This window comes from Lissotriton vulgaris, chromosome 8, assembly GCF_964263255.1.
Source record: "Lissotriton vulgaris chromosome 8, aLisVul1.2, whole genome shotgun sequence".
NCBI classification, from domain to species: Eukaryota; Metazoa; Chordata; class Amphibia; order Caudata; family Salamandridae; genus Lissotriton; species Lissotriton vulgaris.
Window position 1 is genome coordinate 456,656,180 of NC_141696.1, and position 20,462 is coordinate 456,676,641.

The 20,462-nt window shown below is 38.4% G+C and overlaps 1 protein-coding gene across 1 annotated transcript in view; it reads right to left on the reverse strand.

Annotated features, from left to right (window-relative positions):
* Positions 1 to 1,399: 1,399 nt before the first annotated feature.
* Positions 1,400 to 20,462, reverse strand: part of LOC147697174 (lysozyme g-like) — a 451,950-nt gene continuing 432,887 nt past the window's right edge. Inside the window, exon 5 of the mRNA XM_086936115.1 lies at positions 1,400 to 1,521. Coding sequence (XP_086792241.1) covers positions 1,400 to 1,521 — 122 coding nt within the window. The remainder of the gene's footprint in view (positions 1,522 to 20,462) is intronic.

The following is a 20,462-nucleotide window of genomic DNA, read 5'->3' on the forward strand; positions in this document are numbered from 1 at the left end:
AAAAGGGAATTAAAGGGAGAGCTGTTGTGAGGATTAGTCTTACAGTTTTTAGATTCCCTGATTTTCTAGTGAAATTGTCAATTATGAATAAATACATCTTGGCTTTGTACAGACAACTGTTGTCACTACAGGCCTTTGGCTGGCACCTTTGAAAATGCAACTTTATAGTAAAGGGTTGCATTATCTGTGCATGATTGGCCATTGCAGGTAATATACTTGCGAGACAATTGCAAATACCAGGTCACTCTACATTTAATGAAAAGTGCTGATACTGTCCATTAATATTATAGAACACAAGCGCTCTAAGAAATGTTTGCAATTTAAAATATACATTGAACTAAAATGTGCTTTTCACTTTCTTTTTCTTTTTCTCTGTCACTTATGTTGTCTTTCTTTCTCTTGCTGTCAATCAGGCACACACTCTTGTTTTCTCTACTTTATGCTCCAAACAGATCAGGGACAATTCATTGTAGTGAATGTGGTAATGACTCTAGATGAGTTATCTTAGAGTGTGAGAATTTGTCACCACATTTGATCCAACCCCTGATTATGGTCTCAAGGTGCCCTAATATCCAACGTGCCCAACAAAACCAAAATATTTCATATAATTCACCCTATACCCTTGAAAATGCTGTGGGTTCTTTAAGGGCATTGTAAACAAAGGATTTATGAATTACTTTCATGGAGAGTATAATCATGGCTGTATAATTAATGCAAAATATTTGTTTTTTTTATATTGTCTTTTGAAGTGAACCTGCTGTATTAGATGTATTTAGGTGACTCCAATTTCTCCAAGTACAACAATTGGAAGTGTTGTGAAACCATACTTTTTTAAATAAAAAATATCAATTAATATGAAATCGAGGAATGTACTGTGGAAAGTCAAAACAGCTGACCAAATGCCACCTTCCTAATTTTCCAAGAAAGGAGGTGAGCCATAACTGGATTGTGTTTGAGATTCTTCTTCGCATTTTTTGAAACATTTATAGGATAATTGATAGTCCAAGAGTTTGGACCATATCTGACCAGTGTTGTATCGACAGGTTTATGGGGGAGCATTGTAATCATGACTGGTTTCCAGTTGAGGGTGCAAAAAACGGGAGTGTGACTGTGGTTATGAGACCAAGAGTGCAGAGCCATAGGGAGGTGAGTAGAATAACTTTCCAACATGCTAAAACATACAGCCATGGCATTGAATTCCATTTGTACACATCAGTAATGCAGATAGAAGGTTTATTAGTGGAGAAAGTTAATAATGAAAGATTACATTGTCTAGTATTTTATTCATCATAAGTATGATTATTAGATCAAATTCTGAAAAAAACATTTTTTCAAAACATTTTCATGTAAAACAGTCAACCAGTATAGATTTGGAAAGTAAAGTGATACACGTAATTATTTAAAATCCATGTTGTTTATAATATTGGGCGCGAGCAACTAAATCATTGGCATAGCCACTGTTGTCCACGTTTGCGTAGCTATTGATGTTACCAGCGCCAACAGCATATGCAGCAATTCCACCTACAATTACAAACAAATAAAACACAGAAATAAATTTAATTATTTTCCACAAGTTTGTTTAACACACACAAAATATTTTTGTAATTAATTATATAATGCACCTTTTACAGAATGCAGGCTGCTCTATTTCTTACATAGGTCATGCAGGTGGAGAGCGACCTTTGCTCCAATGTTGCTGAGACAGTATTGACCAGCCACAGTTTAAGGAGAAAAGTCTTGTACCTTCTCCTGATCTGATTGTTTTCCTCAGAAGAATGGGGCATGAAACATGTACTACTTGGCCATTGTGGCTGCCAGAGTGCCAATGGGCATGCCTCTGTCATAACTCTCTTAACAAAAACCAAGGCTGATCCCACATCACTGGTTAACTTCCTCTTAATATCCCTTTTGTATTTCATTATTAAAATCGGCAAATCACTGTACATTTGCAACTTTACACATTTGGGCACAGTGCTGGTGCACACGTAGTGGGGATATCAAAATGTTGGTGTAAGTCTTATAAGTATTATAAATGCAGTGGCCAACACCAGCGTGAGTTAAAACGTTTTTTATCATGAAGCAACGACTGCATTGAACCAAACAACCAGCTGACACGTATTTCATCACTAGGAGTGGTCCTGTGACTCTTCAGGGCTGGGAAGGATACAAAACATTGGGTGAGGGATACAGGGGAAACAGAAGGTTATCTAGTAGTTGTCATAAAGAGAGAGCAGTTGGAGAGGGATCACCCATCACCCTTGCTGCATCTAAAGAGAATTGCAAAACAAAGTGTATGTTGAAGAGTGACTGTTGTGAGTGTGCGCTCTCTGGGTTGGACATCATGAAAAATGCACAGGAAAACACAATACATAGAGTTACTGTTGTAAGGGTGCCATTCTCATGGGTTGGACATCATGAGAAATGTCCGGGAAAACACAGTACTTGAAGTGATGTGACAAGGTATACAAGTGTGAGCAATTGTGTTTGAGTGGCAGGAATGGTGTCTAGTAGTCACTTAGATGCCCGAAATAATCAAGTGAACAATAGAAAGAAGCACAGATCAGTGGCGGTTGGTAAACCATATAGATGATGAAAATGAGCCTACTGCAAAACAGTGGCATGAATGGTATCTCTTATTAGCTAATAAAGGTAAGTCAGTGCCTGAAAAAAAACAAGTGGACATGGTATACAAACATAGATCAGCGGCATTTGACATTGCGCCTTGATGAAGGAAAGGATCCTACTGTAGTAAGAGAACGGTATTGAAGGGCAGAGAGACTGGTTTTGTAAATGCTAATTCCTAACTATATATGGTCTATAACCTATGGTTTTTTCAGTGAATTTCATTGGTTTTTTAAAAGCTAATATCTATAGCTGTAAAATATATTCTTTATTACGTGACGTATCACGTAGCCACGTGAGACGCCTCATGACGCGTCGCATAACCGTGACGTATCGGCTCTACAGCGCAAACAAAACCCGCAACGTAAGCGCGCCGGAGCATGCTTACAGATATATATATATTTTTTTTAACCTTAATTAGACAAAATCCACACGTGCACATATCTTGAGGCCTTGCAAAGGCACATCAAACAAACAGTCCCTACAATTTTGCCAAGTTTGGTGGAAATCTATTCCTTTAAATTTTATTTTACTGTCTCTCTTGGTTTTCCCCTTGTTACGCTTACCGGAACGCTACCCGGTACGCAAACCGGACGCTCCACAAACACAAGATGTCTGACTCCCGTTACGCTGCCGGTTAGCTGCCCGGTTGGCGTACCGGGAAGCGCCTCTACCGCTAAAAATCGCAATTTTTTTTTTCTTTTGCCCCGCGGGAAATTCTAATAGCCCCCTCATCAATCCTAGTGCATCAGGAGGGGTCTACCTTACCCCTTTCCTTCATTTACACCTTTTTTTTCCCACCTCTTGTCTCTCGATCCTACCGAGAGACAAGATGGCGGCCGCTCCGGACTGTTTACAATGTTGACAGCCAATCAGCTTCTCCTCAGACTCCCTTACGCTGCCGGTTAGCTGCCCGGTTCGCGTCCTGGGACGTGTCTCTACAACGAAAAATCGCAAAATTATTATTATTTTTTTTTTCCCCCGCGGGGCACTTTAATATCTCCCTCATCAATCCTAGGGGGTCAGGAGGGGTCTACCTTGCCCCCTTTCCTTAATTTCCCCCTTTGTTTTTCACCACCTCTTGTCTCTCGATCCTACAGAGAGACAAGATGGCGGCCGCTCCGGACGGTTTACAATGTTGACAGCCAATCAGATTCTCCTCAGACTCCCGTTACGCTGCCGGTTAGCTGCCTGGTTAGCTGCCCGGTTCGCGTACCGGGACGCGTCTCTAAGGCAAAAAATCACAATATTTTTTTTTTTTTTGCCCCGCGGGGCACTTTAATATCCCCCTCATCAATCCTAGGTGGTCAGAAGGGGTCTACCTTGCCCCCTTTCCTTCATTTCCCCCTTTGTTTTGGCCTCCTCTTGTCTCTCGATCCTACCGAGAGACAAGATGGCGGCCGCTCCGGACTGTTTAGAATGTTGACAGACACCGGAGAGCCAATCAGCTTTGCTTCGCAAAGTTCCGTTACGTGAAAAGTACGCGAACCGGAGCGCTACCCGGGACGCTGTCACAGATATATCTGTTTTTTAAAACGTTAATTTCTCAAAATCCACTGGAGCACATATATTGAGACCCAGCAAAGGCACATCGGGCAAACAGTCCCTACAATTTTGCCAAGTTTCGTGCAAATCCAATCAGCCGTTCGAGCTAAAAGTGAGGCCAAACGCCCTATGGAAAACTCAATATTAAAAATGTGTTTTGGGACCCCCCTTTTTTCTCAGCCCCCCTTGACGAAACCCCCCCAAATTTTCAGGGGCTGCTCAGAAATAGAATGTGCCATTTTCCTGATAATTTCAGCCGATTCCATCCACAAACGCCAAAGTTATTTGACATAGAATTTTCAAAAGTCCCATAGAGAAAAAATCCTAACTATATATACCTACTGGCGACCGCCAGTAGGTAATATATATATATATCAATCAAAACAACAATTCTGCATTTCTGAAAATAATTTAGCACAAAGGACAGTCCCAATGAACATCTCTGCCACTGTTTCTATTACCACGGGCGCCATTTTTAAACATTCTACAACTCACAATTATTCACTTCCTTTACATGCAAGTGCATTATAAAAGGCTAACATTGATTTCCGATAATGTATTTTAACAGTATATTGAATTTTTGCAAATTAACAATTATAAGTTTCATTTCAACAATGCATCATATCTGGCTAATAGATTTTTAAAGGTCACCCTTCGTAACCTCTAATAAACAATTTGGCGTTGTTAAAGTACTTAGTGCTTATTTCTTTTACAGTACTTATTTTTAAAGTGCTAGTGCTCAACCATTATTTTTCTCATTCTATATACTTACATTTTAGAAAATGTTTTTTTTATAAAATTGATTTATTTGTCTATTAAAATTCATATATATTTTAGTAAATAATTTGTAGTATAAGAAATAAAGTGCTAGTGCTTGATATCCAAAACATGCTAATAATAAAGTGCATATGTCCCCTGTCCTTCTCCTCATAAAATATCAAAGTATTAGTTTAAAAAAACAGTTCCTTTGAATGTTTGGCTTCACTTTTCAATTTTTATACAAGCAGGTAAACAGGTCTTCATCAATATTTATCCCATTCAGCTCGAATTATCCAGCTCTAGTATAAAGAGTGTTTCCAGCCTCCGGAGTTCCTTCCCTCTGTTGCCCCCCTACTTTTTCTCGGGACTTCAGCTATACAGCTGTATGTCATCAAATTAAGGTCACTATTGTGTGCATTTTCAAAATGTCTGGCAACAGGGTAATTCCTATCTTTATTGATGATAGCTCATCTTTGTTGCAGGCTCCTTTTATGTGCCGGCTTGGTTGTGCTACCTATGTAAATCTTCCTTCATGGGCATTTCAGCATACAGACTATATAGCCTGATCTGCATGTCAGGTAGCCTCTTATTCTTATGGTTCTTTTAAATGGTGTTCTAAAATCCGCTATGTTTTCTCTATTCTGGCAAGCTTTACATTTAGAACACTTTTTAAAACCATCTTTCACTGTTAGACATGTCTGAGTGTGTGTTTTTGCTTGATAAGCAGTTCTAACCAGATGATCTCCAAAGGACCTGGACTTTTTGTATTTTATCGCAGGGTGTATTTTGCTATCTGGTCCTAATATCGGATCCCCTTTAATTAGGTACCAGCGCTTCTTTAGAATAGCCCTCACTTCATTATGTTTAGTGTTGTATGTTGTCATGAATCTGTGGCTACCTGGGTCATTTTTCAGCTCCTTCTTTTTGATTTGAGTTCTCAATGGCTTGAATAGTATTTTATCCCTATTCAATATTCTAGCCTTATCAGATGCTATTTGTATCATTGTCTGTGAGTATCCTCTCTGGATAAAGCATTCAGCCAACTCATTCTCTATTTTCTCATATTCTACAGGGTTGCTACATGTCCTACTCACGCTAAAAAACTCCCTGAAGGGTATACTTTGAATGAGTGAGGCAGGGTGGGAACTCATTAAATGGAGGAGGGCATTTACCACTGTAGGTTTACGGAACATAGTCAGTTCCAGCATGTCTCCTGGGACAGTTACTTTGATAACTAAGAACTCAATGGATGTTCTACTATAGTGACCCACAAATTTCAAATTTAGGTAATTATTGTTTAGGTCATGAACAAACAACTCAATATTTTCTTCTGCGCCCTGCCACAGCACAATAATATCATCAATAAACATGACCCCAATCAATACATTTGCCATCAATGTTCCAGCTCAGTTTGCCCTACTTCGCCCCTAAGCACCTGCTCCTCCCACCAGCTTAGATGTAAATTGGCATAACTGGGGGTGAGGCAGGTGCCCATGGCTGTCCCTTTTTCCTGCTGGTACAACTCTGTTTCAAACATAAAAATATTCTTCGTCAGACACCAATTCATCATTTCTAAAATCATACAAATATGATGTACGAATCTCAAAGGTCTAGTTCTCTGGAAATACTCAGTGGCTCTTGGGCCATACATGTGTCTTATGCTGGTATACAATGTGGTTATATGTAGAGTCAGTAATATCATGTTACTCTCCCATTGCACATCCCATAGGTGTTTTAAAATGTCTGCAGAATCTCTGATACAAGAAGTTAGAGTCCTAACAATAGGGTTGAAGTAAAAGTCAATGTACCTGGAGACGTTTTCGAATATAGCTGTGTGTATATATAAATTAACTGAAAAAAAACAAAGGTCTAAGGGACGGTATAGTTAGGAATTAGCATTTAAATGACCTTAGAAATTAATAGAAAAAAACAAAGGTTACAGCAACGTTACTGTTAGCCTGGCATTTCACTTGTACAAAACCCGAGAAATTCAGCAGTTATATTTAGCTGAGCTAACTGTAACTCGTGTCCCTGCAATGCACTGCTTATGACCTCAAATTTCACATCACTCATGACATGGTCAGTGATATCACTGATGACATCTCAAATGACATCACTGATGAGATTTTCCACATAATCCCTGATGCACCTACTCACACCTCAATATAACCATTCCTACACCTACTCCAAAGTTCAGACTACCTTTCTCAAAAACATAAACACACCAATAACAAGCCAAGCCATTATTTTCTATGTCATTTATTTTAAAGGAGTCCCCTTCCTCAGGTGTATTTTGGCCCAGAGGACCCCATTCCTCAGGGCCCAGCCATTTAAAAAACAAGAGAGGGGGGCAAGTGGCCCCCCTTCTGTGCCATTTTCAGCTCTGGGGACCAATCCCCCAGAGCTTGACCTCTTGTTTGGAACCGCAGGGGAGCCCCAAGGCCTCAGTGGTCCATGCCGGCTCCCCACCTCCTGCGGAAGCTGGCATTGCTTGTGGACACAAGGAGCTGCTGGCATGTTGCTCCCTCTGCCTAAAAGCTATTCTGCTTCACTTCATGGAAGCAAGAGCATTTTTCATGCTCTCGCTTCCATGAAGTGAAGCAGAGTTTGATATGGCATGGCGTGGCGGGAGCATCTACAATGTCATGGGCACCCGGGGCATTGCTGGAGCTGGCCCTGGGGGGGGTGGTGGTCCCCAGCACCATGGAGGTCTCTGGGGGGGAAGCCCCTTCCCATCTTCTGTATAGCCCCAAGGAGGAGGTGGTCTCCGGGCGGCAACAGACTCCGCATTTACTTACTTTGTGCCCCGGTGAGGTAGTGGTCCCAGGAGCTATGTAGGGATCTCAAGCCCCCCAAACTTCATTTTTTAGGATAGACCCAGGGAGGTTGTGGTCCTGGGGCCGGTGGGTCACTTGGAGGTGGTTGTCCCAATATTGCATGGGGGGCAGGAGCCATGCACGCATTTTTGTAAAGAAATAAAGGGGAGGGGATGGTCCTCAGGGATGAGGGTTCACATGGCCCACTGCATTTAATGAATATTGCACTGGGGAGGTGGTAGTTCACGGGTGGCCCTTGTGGCCCCCATGCATTTAATTAACATAGTCCCGGGGAGGTGGCGGTCCCTGGGGCTGTGGGGCCCCACGCAGGCCCCACATAATTTTTTGTAATTGCCTCTGGGACATGGCCCACCAGGAGAGTGAAAGAAAAATGAAGCGCAGAAAACAGTGCTTCATTTTTAAAGAAAAATTACATGAGGAAAATGCGATTTAGGACCCCCCATTTCTCAGCCCTCGCTTGATGAATCACCTTGAAACTTCTAACATAGGAGCTGACCTTACCACCCCATTAGTCTAGAAAGTTTCACAAAAAGTCATCAAACGGCACCAAAGATATTGGTAAAAGAAAAAATGCTTCTTGAATAAACAAGGTCCTAACAACAACTAACTATTGGCGACTGCCAGTAGGTTATATATATATACACATATTGGAGAAATACTTACTTCTTAAATTTTTCTAACGTATACGCCTTGACCACACAGGCATTTGCAATAATGTTTTGTTGTAAAGGCATGCATAGTAAAGGTATATGTGTGGTGAAATGTTGCATAGAGAAGGCTTGAATGGTAGTGTCACAGTTGTTGTAACAAATGCATTGTAAAGCCATGTGTGTCAATGGCTTGCATGGTTCTGTCATACATCCGTTAAATTCTAATCACAGACGCTCCTCCAGAATTAGAATTGTCACAACATATTAAAGGTTTTCAGTTACCACCAAACTGTTAATTAAGACTATTCCCTAACCATTACCTTGTGTGTTATGAGTGTTACAAATTATTTTAGCTGCTATTCAATGGCATCAAATCGATGTGTAAGTGTTGATTTATTATGACAATGCCACATCCAGCCTAAATGTTCTATCAATCTCTTAGACCCTGACTACACCCAGGTTAGAATAGTTGAGTGCTTTAATTAAAGCTGGTTAACATGGACAATGCGATTACCATCTAAAACCTCATTTATAATGAAAAGGGATATCCAACTGGATTTTTGACATGCATACAGCAATTATTTACATGCTAGATCTCTATGTTAAGCATCTAAATAATATATTTGTAATGTTGACTGAATAAGAAAAAATTGATTTGTCAATAACAACTATTATAGTTTATTGATACGTTTATCTTTGACTAGAAGAATCCACACTGCTTGACAAACAGACTCATACTTTTAAAAATCCTATCTGATATGTAAATTTAATTTACCCTTCCTACTATACTCAATATTTTAGGTAAGCGGTCTTTCCACCCTGTAGGCTGTGGTGTACAATATTGGGATGGATATGTTGACAAATAGCTGATATAAATCACAAGCGATAATATACATGTCAAGCAGTAAACCTCTCCTTGCTGAGTGCATCAATTAGAATCTTGGATCAATGTCTGCAATATTAAGTCATGGATTATGCATGAGGTAAATCATGAAATGCGTGGAGATGTTCCAACTATTTTATATTCGGGTGCAGTAGAGCAGAGCTTGCGATGTACTTAATCTCTGCTACCTTTAAATTGTGGCTTTGTAAAGAAGGTTCAACCAATCATTCAAATGTGTTATTCATTCTCCTTAACATTTACTTTACACTGCCCTTCAGTCATGTATTCCTTAATTCTCTTTTTAATAAAATAGCAGATCTTTCCCTGTTAAGGAAAAAGTGACCAATCTTAGGAGAGACTAGTCATGTCTATTCTAGTAGTCAGGGGTGGATCCTCCAATAAAGCGGTGGAGCGTTGCCCCACTTAAACCCCTCACCCAAAGCCACACAGATGAAAAAAAATGGTAACTTGTCTATCATTTTATTTTTCATGCTCCATCCCGAACAGAGCCCCAGGATGGGAGCAGGGACACTGCTGGGTGATAGGCATGTCACTCAGCAGGGAGGTGGGTATCTAGCAAAGCACTGTTTAAAGTGGGCATGAGTTTTTGGTCATCCAATAAAGGTCTACGATTTACCCATGCATACTGTCAAAATGCAGAACGAGTAGAATTAATTCGTTATTTATATTTTTACATATTTTTTGTTATGAACACTTTAAGATTCATTAGAAGTTCAAAACTAAAAATTGGGACATAGTGTAAGCATAGAGTGGAAACACATCCATTTTATGTTTGCTACAAGGTACACACATATGCTAAGTTTAGGCACTTACTCAAATTGAGTAAGCCAGCGAAGAATTTTTATAACACTTGAATAATTTGGTCTGATTTGGGAATTTCCCAGTGCGAAAATTATGAATAACACCTGGGATTGCACCATTACGCTGCCTCGCATAAACAAGATTAGCTTTCAAATAAACAATTTTAGTAATAGCACACAAGCATTGCAACGGATGCTCAGCAACAAATGACCGAATTGAATGTACAGAAATATAACATAAAAGTAACTTTGCTTTAACGTTTGCCCCCGAGCAGACTGTTTGGGTAAATTGTGAGCATGAAATGCATCCTTTGATTTATTTTATTTCCATATTTACTCAGATAAAGTGCTATTCAGAGCGAGGTTACTGGACATGTAGTATCAACTTTCTCTTCCAGTCCTGCAGACTTCCCCCTGAACTTTGTCCAGCCCTTGGTGATTTTAGAGATAGATTTTGGAAGGAAAGCACAACTCTTTTGTCTGCATCTTTATTCTTTGCTGCATCATCTGCCCTTGGAAGTTGGAATCTTTCCTGTGTTTTTGTTTTAAATCAAGTAAGTATGGTGCAGTTGTTTGCAAAGCTGTGTTGGTAGGCCCCACTTTACAGTTCCTTTTTTTGTGTTATTTTTCATTTAGTTTGTCTTGCCCATGGGATATGAAGGGCTAGTGGACATTTGTGGATTTTGGAGGCCTTGGGTTAACATTTCCTTATTTGCTGTTTTATTTGCAAATTTTATAGATTTATCTTCATAGTGTGGTGTTTTACTTTTTGGGGCCTAGTCTGCTATTGGTCTTGGCTATATTTTATAAAGTATTTTTCAAAGTCTCACTCCTCTGTGCTAAAAATTATACATATTATTTAGTGGCTTGTGGGTGGCCTTGTTTTCATGACAAATGTAGGTTATTTTGTTGTCTGCATGTGCCTGTTGGTGGCAAGGCCTGGGGTGGCTCAGCTCAAGAAGCTCAGGTCAAAGATGCCAGGTTTTTTCCTTTGTTTGTTCCCATGTGCTTGCCCACCAATGCATAATATATGCATTTGGGGTTGTGTGAAGTGGTTGATTTATTTTTATCATTCAACTTTTAAAATGATTTTGCTGGGGTAATTGTTACTTTGTGTTTTTTGTGTTTAGGGCATTTTTACAGTTTAAAAACAAACTCTTTGGGACCGTTAACATTTTGCTGTGGTGTTGAATTTTATTTTCCCTGAAAGTTTGGGGGGATGCGTCAAGCGGGGGCAGAGATAAAAGGGGGGTCCCAAACGCGTTTACCCCATGTTAATTTCCATAGGGCGGTCGACCTCACTTTTAGCCCGAACAGCTGAATGGATTTATACCAAATTTGGCGAAATTGTAGGGACTGGTAGCCCGATGTGCCTTTGCTATGTCTCAAGATATGTGCTCTAGTGGATTTTGAGTAATTTAGGTTCAAAAAAATATATATATCTATAAGCGCGCCCCGGTACGAGCACCGGGGAGCGCACCGGGAGCGCCACGCGACTTGCGTACGGAAAGCTGATTGGCTCTCGGGTGTCTGTAAACATTCTAAAGAGTCCAGAGCGGCCGCCATCTTGTGTCTCGGTAGGATCGAGACATGAGAGGTGGCCAAAACAAAGGGGGAAATGACCATAAGGGGGCAGAGTAGACCCTCCTTGACCCCCTAGGTTTGATATGGGGGCTTTAAAAGGGCCCCGCGGGGTCCCCTAAAAATAATTTTTTTTCGTTTTTTTGTGGGGGGGAGCGCAGGTACGCGCACCGGGAAGCGGACCGGGGAGCGTACTATGGGGAAAAAAGAATGATACACTTTTCAAATATTGTATGTTTATTAATTGTTCTTTTTGTTGTTTTTTTTTTATTTAAGTACCAACATGTAGGTACCAATGCAGAGTCTAAAATTTAATATACACCGTCTCCTTTGTAGGTATCTTGCATGTTGTTACAGAAGTTATTGTGGTATATGGAATTCATAGCATAGTCTGTCAGGAAGGCAGAAACAATATGGAGGCAGGAGATGATAAAGAGATGTTAAATACACATTGGAGATAATATAGTGGGAGAAAGGAAGTAACTATGAGCAAACTTACTATATAACACAAAAAAGTTGCACAGTATATTTTAAGTCTGACTTTACATTATAATCAATTTGGTACTAGTTTAAGAAATACATATAAAAATGAATAATGTCTCAAACAATTTTTTAATTATTAAATATAAATTTATTTTTCTGATTCCTTTTCCAAATTTAACAGAACTTCTAATATTTGATTGTCAGAAATGTCCTCATTTTGAAACAGGAAATCTACTGATTGTACACATTGAAGTAGTTCATAGTCCCGTGATTCATCCATGAATTCTGAGTCATTGGGTTCAATAACTTTATTATTGTTGCTCTCCAGAACAATTTCGATGGAATTTTTTTTGCTCTCCTTTCATTTTTGTGCTGTAATTTGCATTTAAAAAAAAAATATCAGTAGAGATAGGGCACTGTTGGGTTTAAGTTCAGACAGGTACTTTGTTTTTTTTAACAGAGATTTTATCTTTGGGCAGTGTATGGTATCAGACTGGAAGTAGAAATATAAAAAAAGTGTATGTGATAAAGCCTAAGTAAATTCATAATTATACAAGACAAGCCTAACTCCATCCATAACTATAACAGAGAAGTCTATCTTATTCTATAACTATTACAGAGGGATAGTATATAACTATCAGAAAATGTTTTCCAAATTACCTTAAAGTGCACAACGTACTTCAGTTTTTAAAATAACATCTTACCTTTCAAAAAGAAGTTTAAGTTGTCAGTGAAAATGCTCTTGAAATGTACTTCAGGAAGTAGTAGTCAAAATGGCTGTGTTTCTCTCTCTTTCTTTATATATATTCAGGTACATAACCAATCAAATGTCATGAAATAATAGTAGAAAATGAAAGTAACATTTTAATTGGTTGTCAATTCTAGCACTTCATATGTGTTTTTGTCATGTAATTTACCTCAGGATATTTAGTCAGGCCTACAGCATAAATGTCTCAATGGAATTCCATCAAATTTGATTAAATGGTAGGGATTGCTATGTAGTTGGGCCTATTCTATATTTGATGAAAGTGTCTCCAGTGGTTTTTCTGTAAATTACTTTCCCACCTTTTTTTAGGGAGCGCTTACCGGTGCGCGCCCCGGTATGCGCACCGGCAGCGTTACGGGAGTCCTCCATTTTGTGTTTCGGTAGAATCGAGACACAAAATGGAGGACAAACAACGTTGGGAATGGGTAGAAGGGGGCAAGGTAGTCACTTCCTGACCCTCTAGGTTTTCTGAGGGGGGTTTAGGACGCTCATATAGGCCAGAAATGAATTTTATTTGGGAAAATTTTTGCGGGGGGGGCGCTCGGTACGCGCACCGGTAAGCGTACCGGGGAGCGTACTTTGGTGAGAAATAGTGAAAAAAGTTAGAAAAAGATAAATGTTTTGAATGATCAGAGGTAAGGTAGCTCTGATAAGAGCTTTTGGGTTCTGTGGCTGATTTAGGTACCTACAAGTAGGTTCCAATGCACAGTCTTAAATTCAGGAGGAATATTCTATTCCTCTCATCTGAGAAGTGCACACCATCTCCTCTGTAGATGTCTTGCATGTTGTAACGCAAGTTGTTGTTGTATATTGAACCCATTCCAAAGTCTCTCATGTAGGCAGAAACAGATTTATTCACATGTTTCCGTGCTTTCTCAAATTGTGGACAAAATTGGTTGGACCAGTTCCATTTCTGTCTTTGGCATATATTGGAAAATACCAAGGCAGTTTGTGGAGAAAGTGTCATCAATTGATCAAAGGTGTCCTTTAAAAGCATTTCCTGACCAACCCCAGTCATAGTGCCCAAATCATTTCCACCACATTGCACTATTAAGAGGTCAGGGTTTGGCAGATGCAAAAAGGTTTTCACCAATGGTATCAATTGATGACATCTCAATCCTCTCTGGCCAATCCACTTGATTTCCACATTTGATAAATCAAGGTTTTGATAATATCTGCTTGCTGCATACCTTTGAGCCCAGTGGATGTAGCTGTGTCCAATAATCCATACAGAATACATGATGTGGGAAGGTTCAGGTGCAGTCAGATGAAGTGTGGGAATAAAATGGCAGTTGGAACAGTAGGAGTTTACAAAAGAATAATTGTGGAGTTTCCCTGCCGTTGAATCACAAGCAATGATTGGTGGATTCAGTTAGTTGAAAACAGAAAGTTAGGGTGCATGGTTGTGTTGTGTATAGGAAGCAATTTGAATGGTTAAGAAAAAGTCACTAAAAGCAATAATGCCCTGGATAAGCTGGTGTATTGAGAGGTCAAACATCCTTGCTGACTTAATTTGCAACAATGTAGAATACACTTTTGAACCTGAGAGTTCAGTTAGGAGGGAGTTGCTATGGTAACAGATAGAAAGGTCTGAGAGGGGGAAGGGTGTTGGTTTGAAAATAGTGAGGGAAGACTTTTGATTGGTTGAAATATGGCATATGTGTGTAAAGTTAGAGCTTTTCTATGCCAGTCTTGGTTTCAGTGTATTGAGTGCACACCTTCTGCTCTGCTAAAGAAAAATTGGTGTGTGTGTGTCTGACATTGTTTTCAATTTCCCAAAGCATTTGTAAAGGTAAGTAATAATTTATTTAATTTAGATAGAGACTTGTTTGCTGTATGGAGAATATTTGGAAGCAGATAGGGAAGTTTCAGCGGTGAAATTGAATGCTTGTACATAGGTCCTGTGTTGTGTTTCTAAAATGTTATTCAAAAAACGATTTTGGGGGCAAATCAATGGTATTTTCATTTGGTCCTTATTTATGATTGCCTTGTGCTGCTGGTACATCACTTTAAACATGGGAAAAAAGTGACGTTCTGGTGACACAATGCCTTCATAAATAAGGTCCTGAGTTTTTTTGTTGTTGGTTTGTGTCTTGCTTTTTGATAATGCTTGATATCAACATTTGCAAGATAGAGAATTTGTATTTTGTGAAATAGTGAGGGTTCTATTGTGAAATTGAGTGCTTGTACATATGATCTTTGCTGTGTTTCTAAAATGTTATTCAAAAAACGATTTTGGGTGCGAATTAATGGGATTTTCATTTGGCCCTTATTTATGATTGCCTTATGCAGCTGGTGCATCACTTTAAACATGGAAAATAAGTGACGCTCTTGTGGCGCAAGGCCTTCATAAATAAGGCCCGAGTTTTTTTGCTGTTGGTTTGTTTTTTGCTTTTTGATAATACTTGCTATGAACATTTGCAAGATATAGGATTTGTATTTTGGGAAACAGTGGGGTTTCAAAAGTGATATTGGGTGGTTGTACATAGGTTCTGCATAGTGTTTCTTAAATGTTATTCAAAAAAACGATTTTGGGGAAAATCAATGGTATTTACATTTAGCCCTGATTTATGATTGCCTTGTGACACCAGTGTGTCTCTTTTAACATGGGACGCACTGGTGGCGCAAGGCCTTCATAAATAAGGTCCTAATTTTTTTTGTTGTTGGTTTGTGTCTTGCTTTTTGGTAATGCTTGATATCAACATTTGCAAGATAGAGGATTTGTATTTTGTGAGATAGTGAGGGTTCAGTAGTGAAAGTAAGTGCTTGTACATAGGATCTTTGCTGTGTTTCTAAACTGTTATTCAAAAAACGATTTTGGGTGCAAATCAATGGTATTTTCATTTGGCCCTTATTTATGATTGCCTTGTGCAGCCGGTGCATCACTTTAAACATGGGAAATAAGTGACGCTCTTGTGGCGCAAGGCCTTCATAAATAAGGCCCTGAGTTTGTTTGCTGTTTGTTTTTTTTTGCTTTTTGATAATACTTGCTATGAACATTTGCAAGATATAGGATTTGTATTTTGGGAAACAGTGAGGTTTCAAAAGTGATATTCAGTGGTTGTACATAGGTTCTGCGCAGTGTTTCTTAAATGTTATTCAAAAAACGATTTGGGGGGAAAATCAATAGTATTTACATTTAGCCCTTATTTATGATTGCCTTGTGGCACCAGTGCGTCTCTTTTAACATGGGACGTACTCGTGGCGCAAGGCCTTCATAAATAAGGTCCTGAGTTTTTTGTTGTTGGTTTGTGTCTTGCTTTTTGATAATGCTTGATATCAACATTTGCAAGATAGAGGATTTGTATTTTGTGAAATAGTGAGGGTTCAGTAGTGAAATTGAGTGCTTGTACATAGGATCTTTGCTGTGTTTCTAAAATGTTATTCAAAAAACGATTTTGGGTGCAAATCAATGATATTTTCATTTGGCCCTTATTTATGATCGACTTGTGCAGCCGGTGCATCACTTTAAACATGGGAAATAAGTGACGCTCTTGTGGCGCAAGGCCTTCATAAATAAGGCCCTGAAATTGTTTGCTGTTGGTTTTATTTTTGATTTTTCATAATACTTGCTATGAACATTTGCAAGAAAGAGGATTTGTATTTTGTGAAATAGTGAGGGTTCAGTAGTGAAATTGAGTGCTTGTACATAGGATCTTTGCTGTGTTTCTAAAATGTTATTAAAAAAATGATTTTGGGTGCAAATCAATGGTATTTTCATTTGGCCCTTATTTATGATTGCCTTGTGCAGCCGGTGCATCACTTTAAACATGGGAAATAAGTGACGCTCTTGTGGCGGAAGGCCTTCATAAATAAGGCCCTGAGTTTGTTTGCTGTTGGTTTGTTTTTTGCTTTTTGATATTGCTTGATATGAACATTTGCAAGATAGAGGATTTGTATTTTGGGAAACAGTGAGGTTTCAAAAGTGATATTGAGCGGTTGTACATAGGTTCTGCGCAGTGTTTCTTAAATGTTATTCAAAAAACGATTTTGGGGGAAATCAATGGTATTTTTCATTTGGCCCTTATTTATGATTGCCTTGTGCAGCCGGTGCATCTTTTTAAACACGGGAAATAAGTGACGCTCTGGTGGCGCAAGGCCTTCATAAATAAGGCCCTGAGTTTTTTTGTTGTTGGTTTGTGTCTTGCTTTTAGATAATGCTTGATATCAACATTTGCAAGATAGAGGATTCGTATTTTGTGAAATAGTGAGGGTTCAGTAGTGAAATTGAGTGCTTGTACATAGGATCTTCGCTGTGTTTCTAAAATGTTATTCAAAAAACGATTTTGGGAGCAAATCAATGGTATTTTCATTTGGCCCTTATTTATTATTGCCTTATGCAGCCGGTGCATCACTTTAAACATGGGAAATAAGTGACGCTCTGGTGGCGCAAGGACTTCATAAATAAGGCCCTGAGTTTGTTTACTGTTGGTTTGTGTTTTGCTTGTTGATATTGCTTGATATGAATCTGCGCAGTGTTTTTTAAATGTTATTCAAAAAACGATTTTGGAGGCAAATCAATGGTATTTACATTTGGTCCTTAATTATGAGTGTCTTGTGGCACCGGTGCATCTCTTTTAACATGAGATGCACTGGTGGCGCAAGGCCTTCATTAATAAGGCCCTGAGTTTGTTTGTTGTTGGTTTGTTTTTTGCTTTTTGATAATGCTTGCTATGAATATTTGCAAGATAGAGGATTTGTATTTTGGGAAACAGTGAGGTTTCAAAATTGATATAGAGTGGTTGTACATAGGTTCTGCGCAATATATATATATATATATATATATATATATATATATATATATATATATATATATATATATATATAGATATAGATATAGATATAGATATATATATTCACAGAAAAAACATAGGTTTCACACCAGTTATAGTTAGGAATTAGCATTTAAACAACCTACCAAATTCACTGAAAAAAACAGAGGTTTCAGATCAGTTATAGTTAGGAATTAGCATTTAAAAAACCTATGAAATTCACTGAAAAAAACCATAGGTTTCACAACAGTTATAGTTAGCTGGAAATTTTACTGACATAAAACCATTGAAATTCCAATGTTCTAGTTAGTTGGACTCACTATAACTTGCGTGTGTAATGCACTGCTGATGACATCACATATTACATCACTCATGACATGGTCAGTGACATCACTCATGACATCACTGATGACACCATCCAGTGAATGTGTGTCTTTCTGAAAAATAAATATGTTTTATATATGTATATGTAAAGGTCGATGGACGAATAAATGTTTAAATAAGTGTCTTAATGAATGTTTTTCAAAAAAGAAATTGATTGGTTAACTGGCTTATTAAGTGTATTTTAGTGAATACATATATTAGCGAGTATTGTTTAAACATTTAAATGTTTGTATCAGTGTTTCTCTTTGTGTATAAGTGGCTGCATGGGTTTGTGAGTAGCTACATGTGTTTGTATATGGGTTATTAGATTTTTTTTAGTATCAGTCTGAGTGTCTGTATTGTTTGTTGGGGGTATTACTTAGTACATAGATGCATCAATGACTGACTCACTGTTTGTATGTGTTTGGAAGACGACATATATGCAGGACTGTATGGATGGATGAGTGTGTATATGTGTGTGTTAGTAAGTGAATGACTGTCTCACTAGTGTCTTTATCAGTAACTACATATGTTTTAATCTAGTATATGTGAGTATTGATGTATATTAGTGAGTATATGTGAGAGTGAGAGATTGAAAGAGTTCTTGTTTAAATAAGTATGTGTTTCTATAAGTGATTGTTTAAGAGAGTAAGTATGTGTAAGTTTCCTTAGAAGTAAGGTGGTAGTGTGTATATAGCTGTATATGCAAATAAATGGATATACAACAGTTTATTTGCATGTGTGAGTATGTGTGTGAGCAACTTTTGGAAGACTGTTGGTGTTTTACAGGATGTATAGGTGTATCACTACATATGATGAGTGAGTATATGTATGAGTGACTATATAGAACTGTTGATGAATGAGTGGATGTGTATATAAATCGTGGATTTACTGAATTGGTTGTTGTAACTGGTATGGGTATCTCCACTTTTTTGAAAATGTTAGTTTCTATTTTTGAATATGTGTTTCAAGGGTTACTTTACAGTGAAAGGAGGTCTGTTACTCTGTCACAAGGATGGTGTCATCAGTGATGTCATGAGTGATGTCACTGACCATGTCATGAGTGATGTAATATGTGATGTCATCAGCAGTGCATTACACGCACAAGTTATAGTGAGCCCAACTAACTATAATGTGGGAATTTCAATTTTTTATGTCAGTAAAATTTCCAGCTAACTATAACTGGTGTCAAACCTATGGTTTTTTCAGTGAAAATATATATATATATATAATATATATATATATATATATATATATATATATATATATATATATATATATATATATATATATATATATATATATATATATATATATATATATATATATATATATATATATATATATATATTCAGAATAAGAATCCAGATTTCGCAGTTTCGGCAACTGAAAGCATCCAGGCACTCACAAACAGGTTTTATCAAAAAGCTTATTTATTAAGCATATATCATCAACGCGTTTCGGGAGTCACGCTCCCTTGCTCACGATGTATATGCTGTATATATATAGAACCTACTGGCCAGGTAGTTATAGTTAGGATTTTTTTCAATGTTAAATCTCAAAATTCTATCTGGAATAACTTTGGCGCTGGTTGACGAATCTGCCTGAAAATTTCCTCAAAATGGCCTCGTGGTGCCTCGCTCCTTCCTTGATAGTTTGGGGGGGATTCGTCAAGCGGGGGCAAGATAAAAGGTGGGTCCCAAAACGTGTTTTCCTCATGTTGATTTCCATAGGGCGGTCAAACTCACTTTTAGCCTGAATGGCTGAATGGATTTCCACCAAACTTGGCAAAATTGTAGGGACTGGTAGCCCGATGTGCCTTTGCTATGTCTCAAGATACGTGCTTCAGTGGATTTTGAGTAATTTAGGTGCAAAAAAATATATATATCTATGGCAGCGCCCCGGTACGCGCTCCGGGGAGCGCACCGGGCGCGCAACGCGACTTGCGCGCAGAAAGCTGATTGGTTCTTGGGTGTCTGTAAACATTCGAAACCTCTTGTGTCTCGGTAGGATCGAGACACAAGAGGTGGCCAAAACAAAGGGGGAAATGACCATAAGGGGCAGGGTAGACCCACCCTGATCCCCTAGGTTTGATGTGGGGGCTATAAAAGGGCCTCGCGGGGCAAAAAAAACATTTTATTTTCAATTTTTGCAGAGGGAGCGTACCATTGGGAAAAAAGAATGACAGACTTTAAAAAAAATGAAGCCTTCTTTTATAAATTGGAGGTAGTTCTAAAAAGAACTGTTTTTTTATTCTTTTTGTTGTTTGATATTTTTTTATTGTTGTTTTGAACATTTTTTACTTTTTTTTGGCTTTTATATTTTTGTTGTATTTTTTATAGGGAAACACAAAAAACAGAGATTTGGAAACGGCTCAACT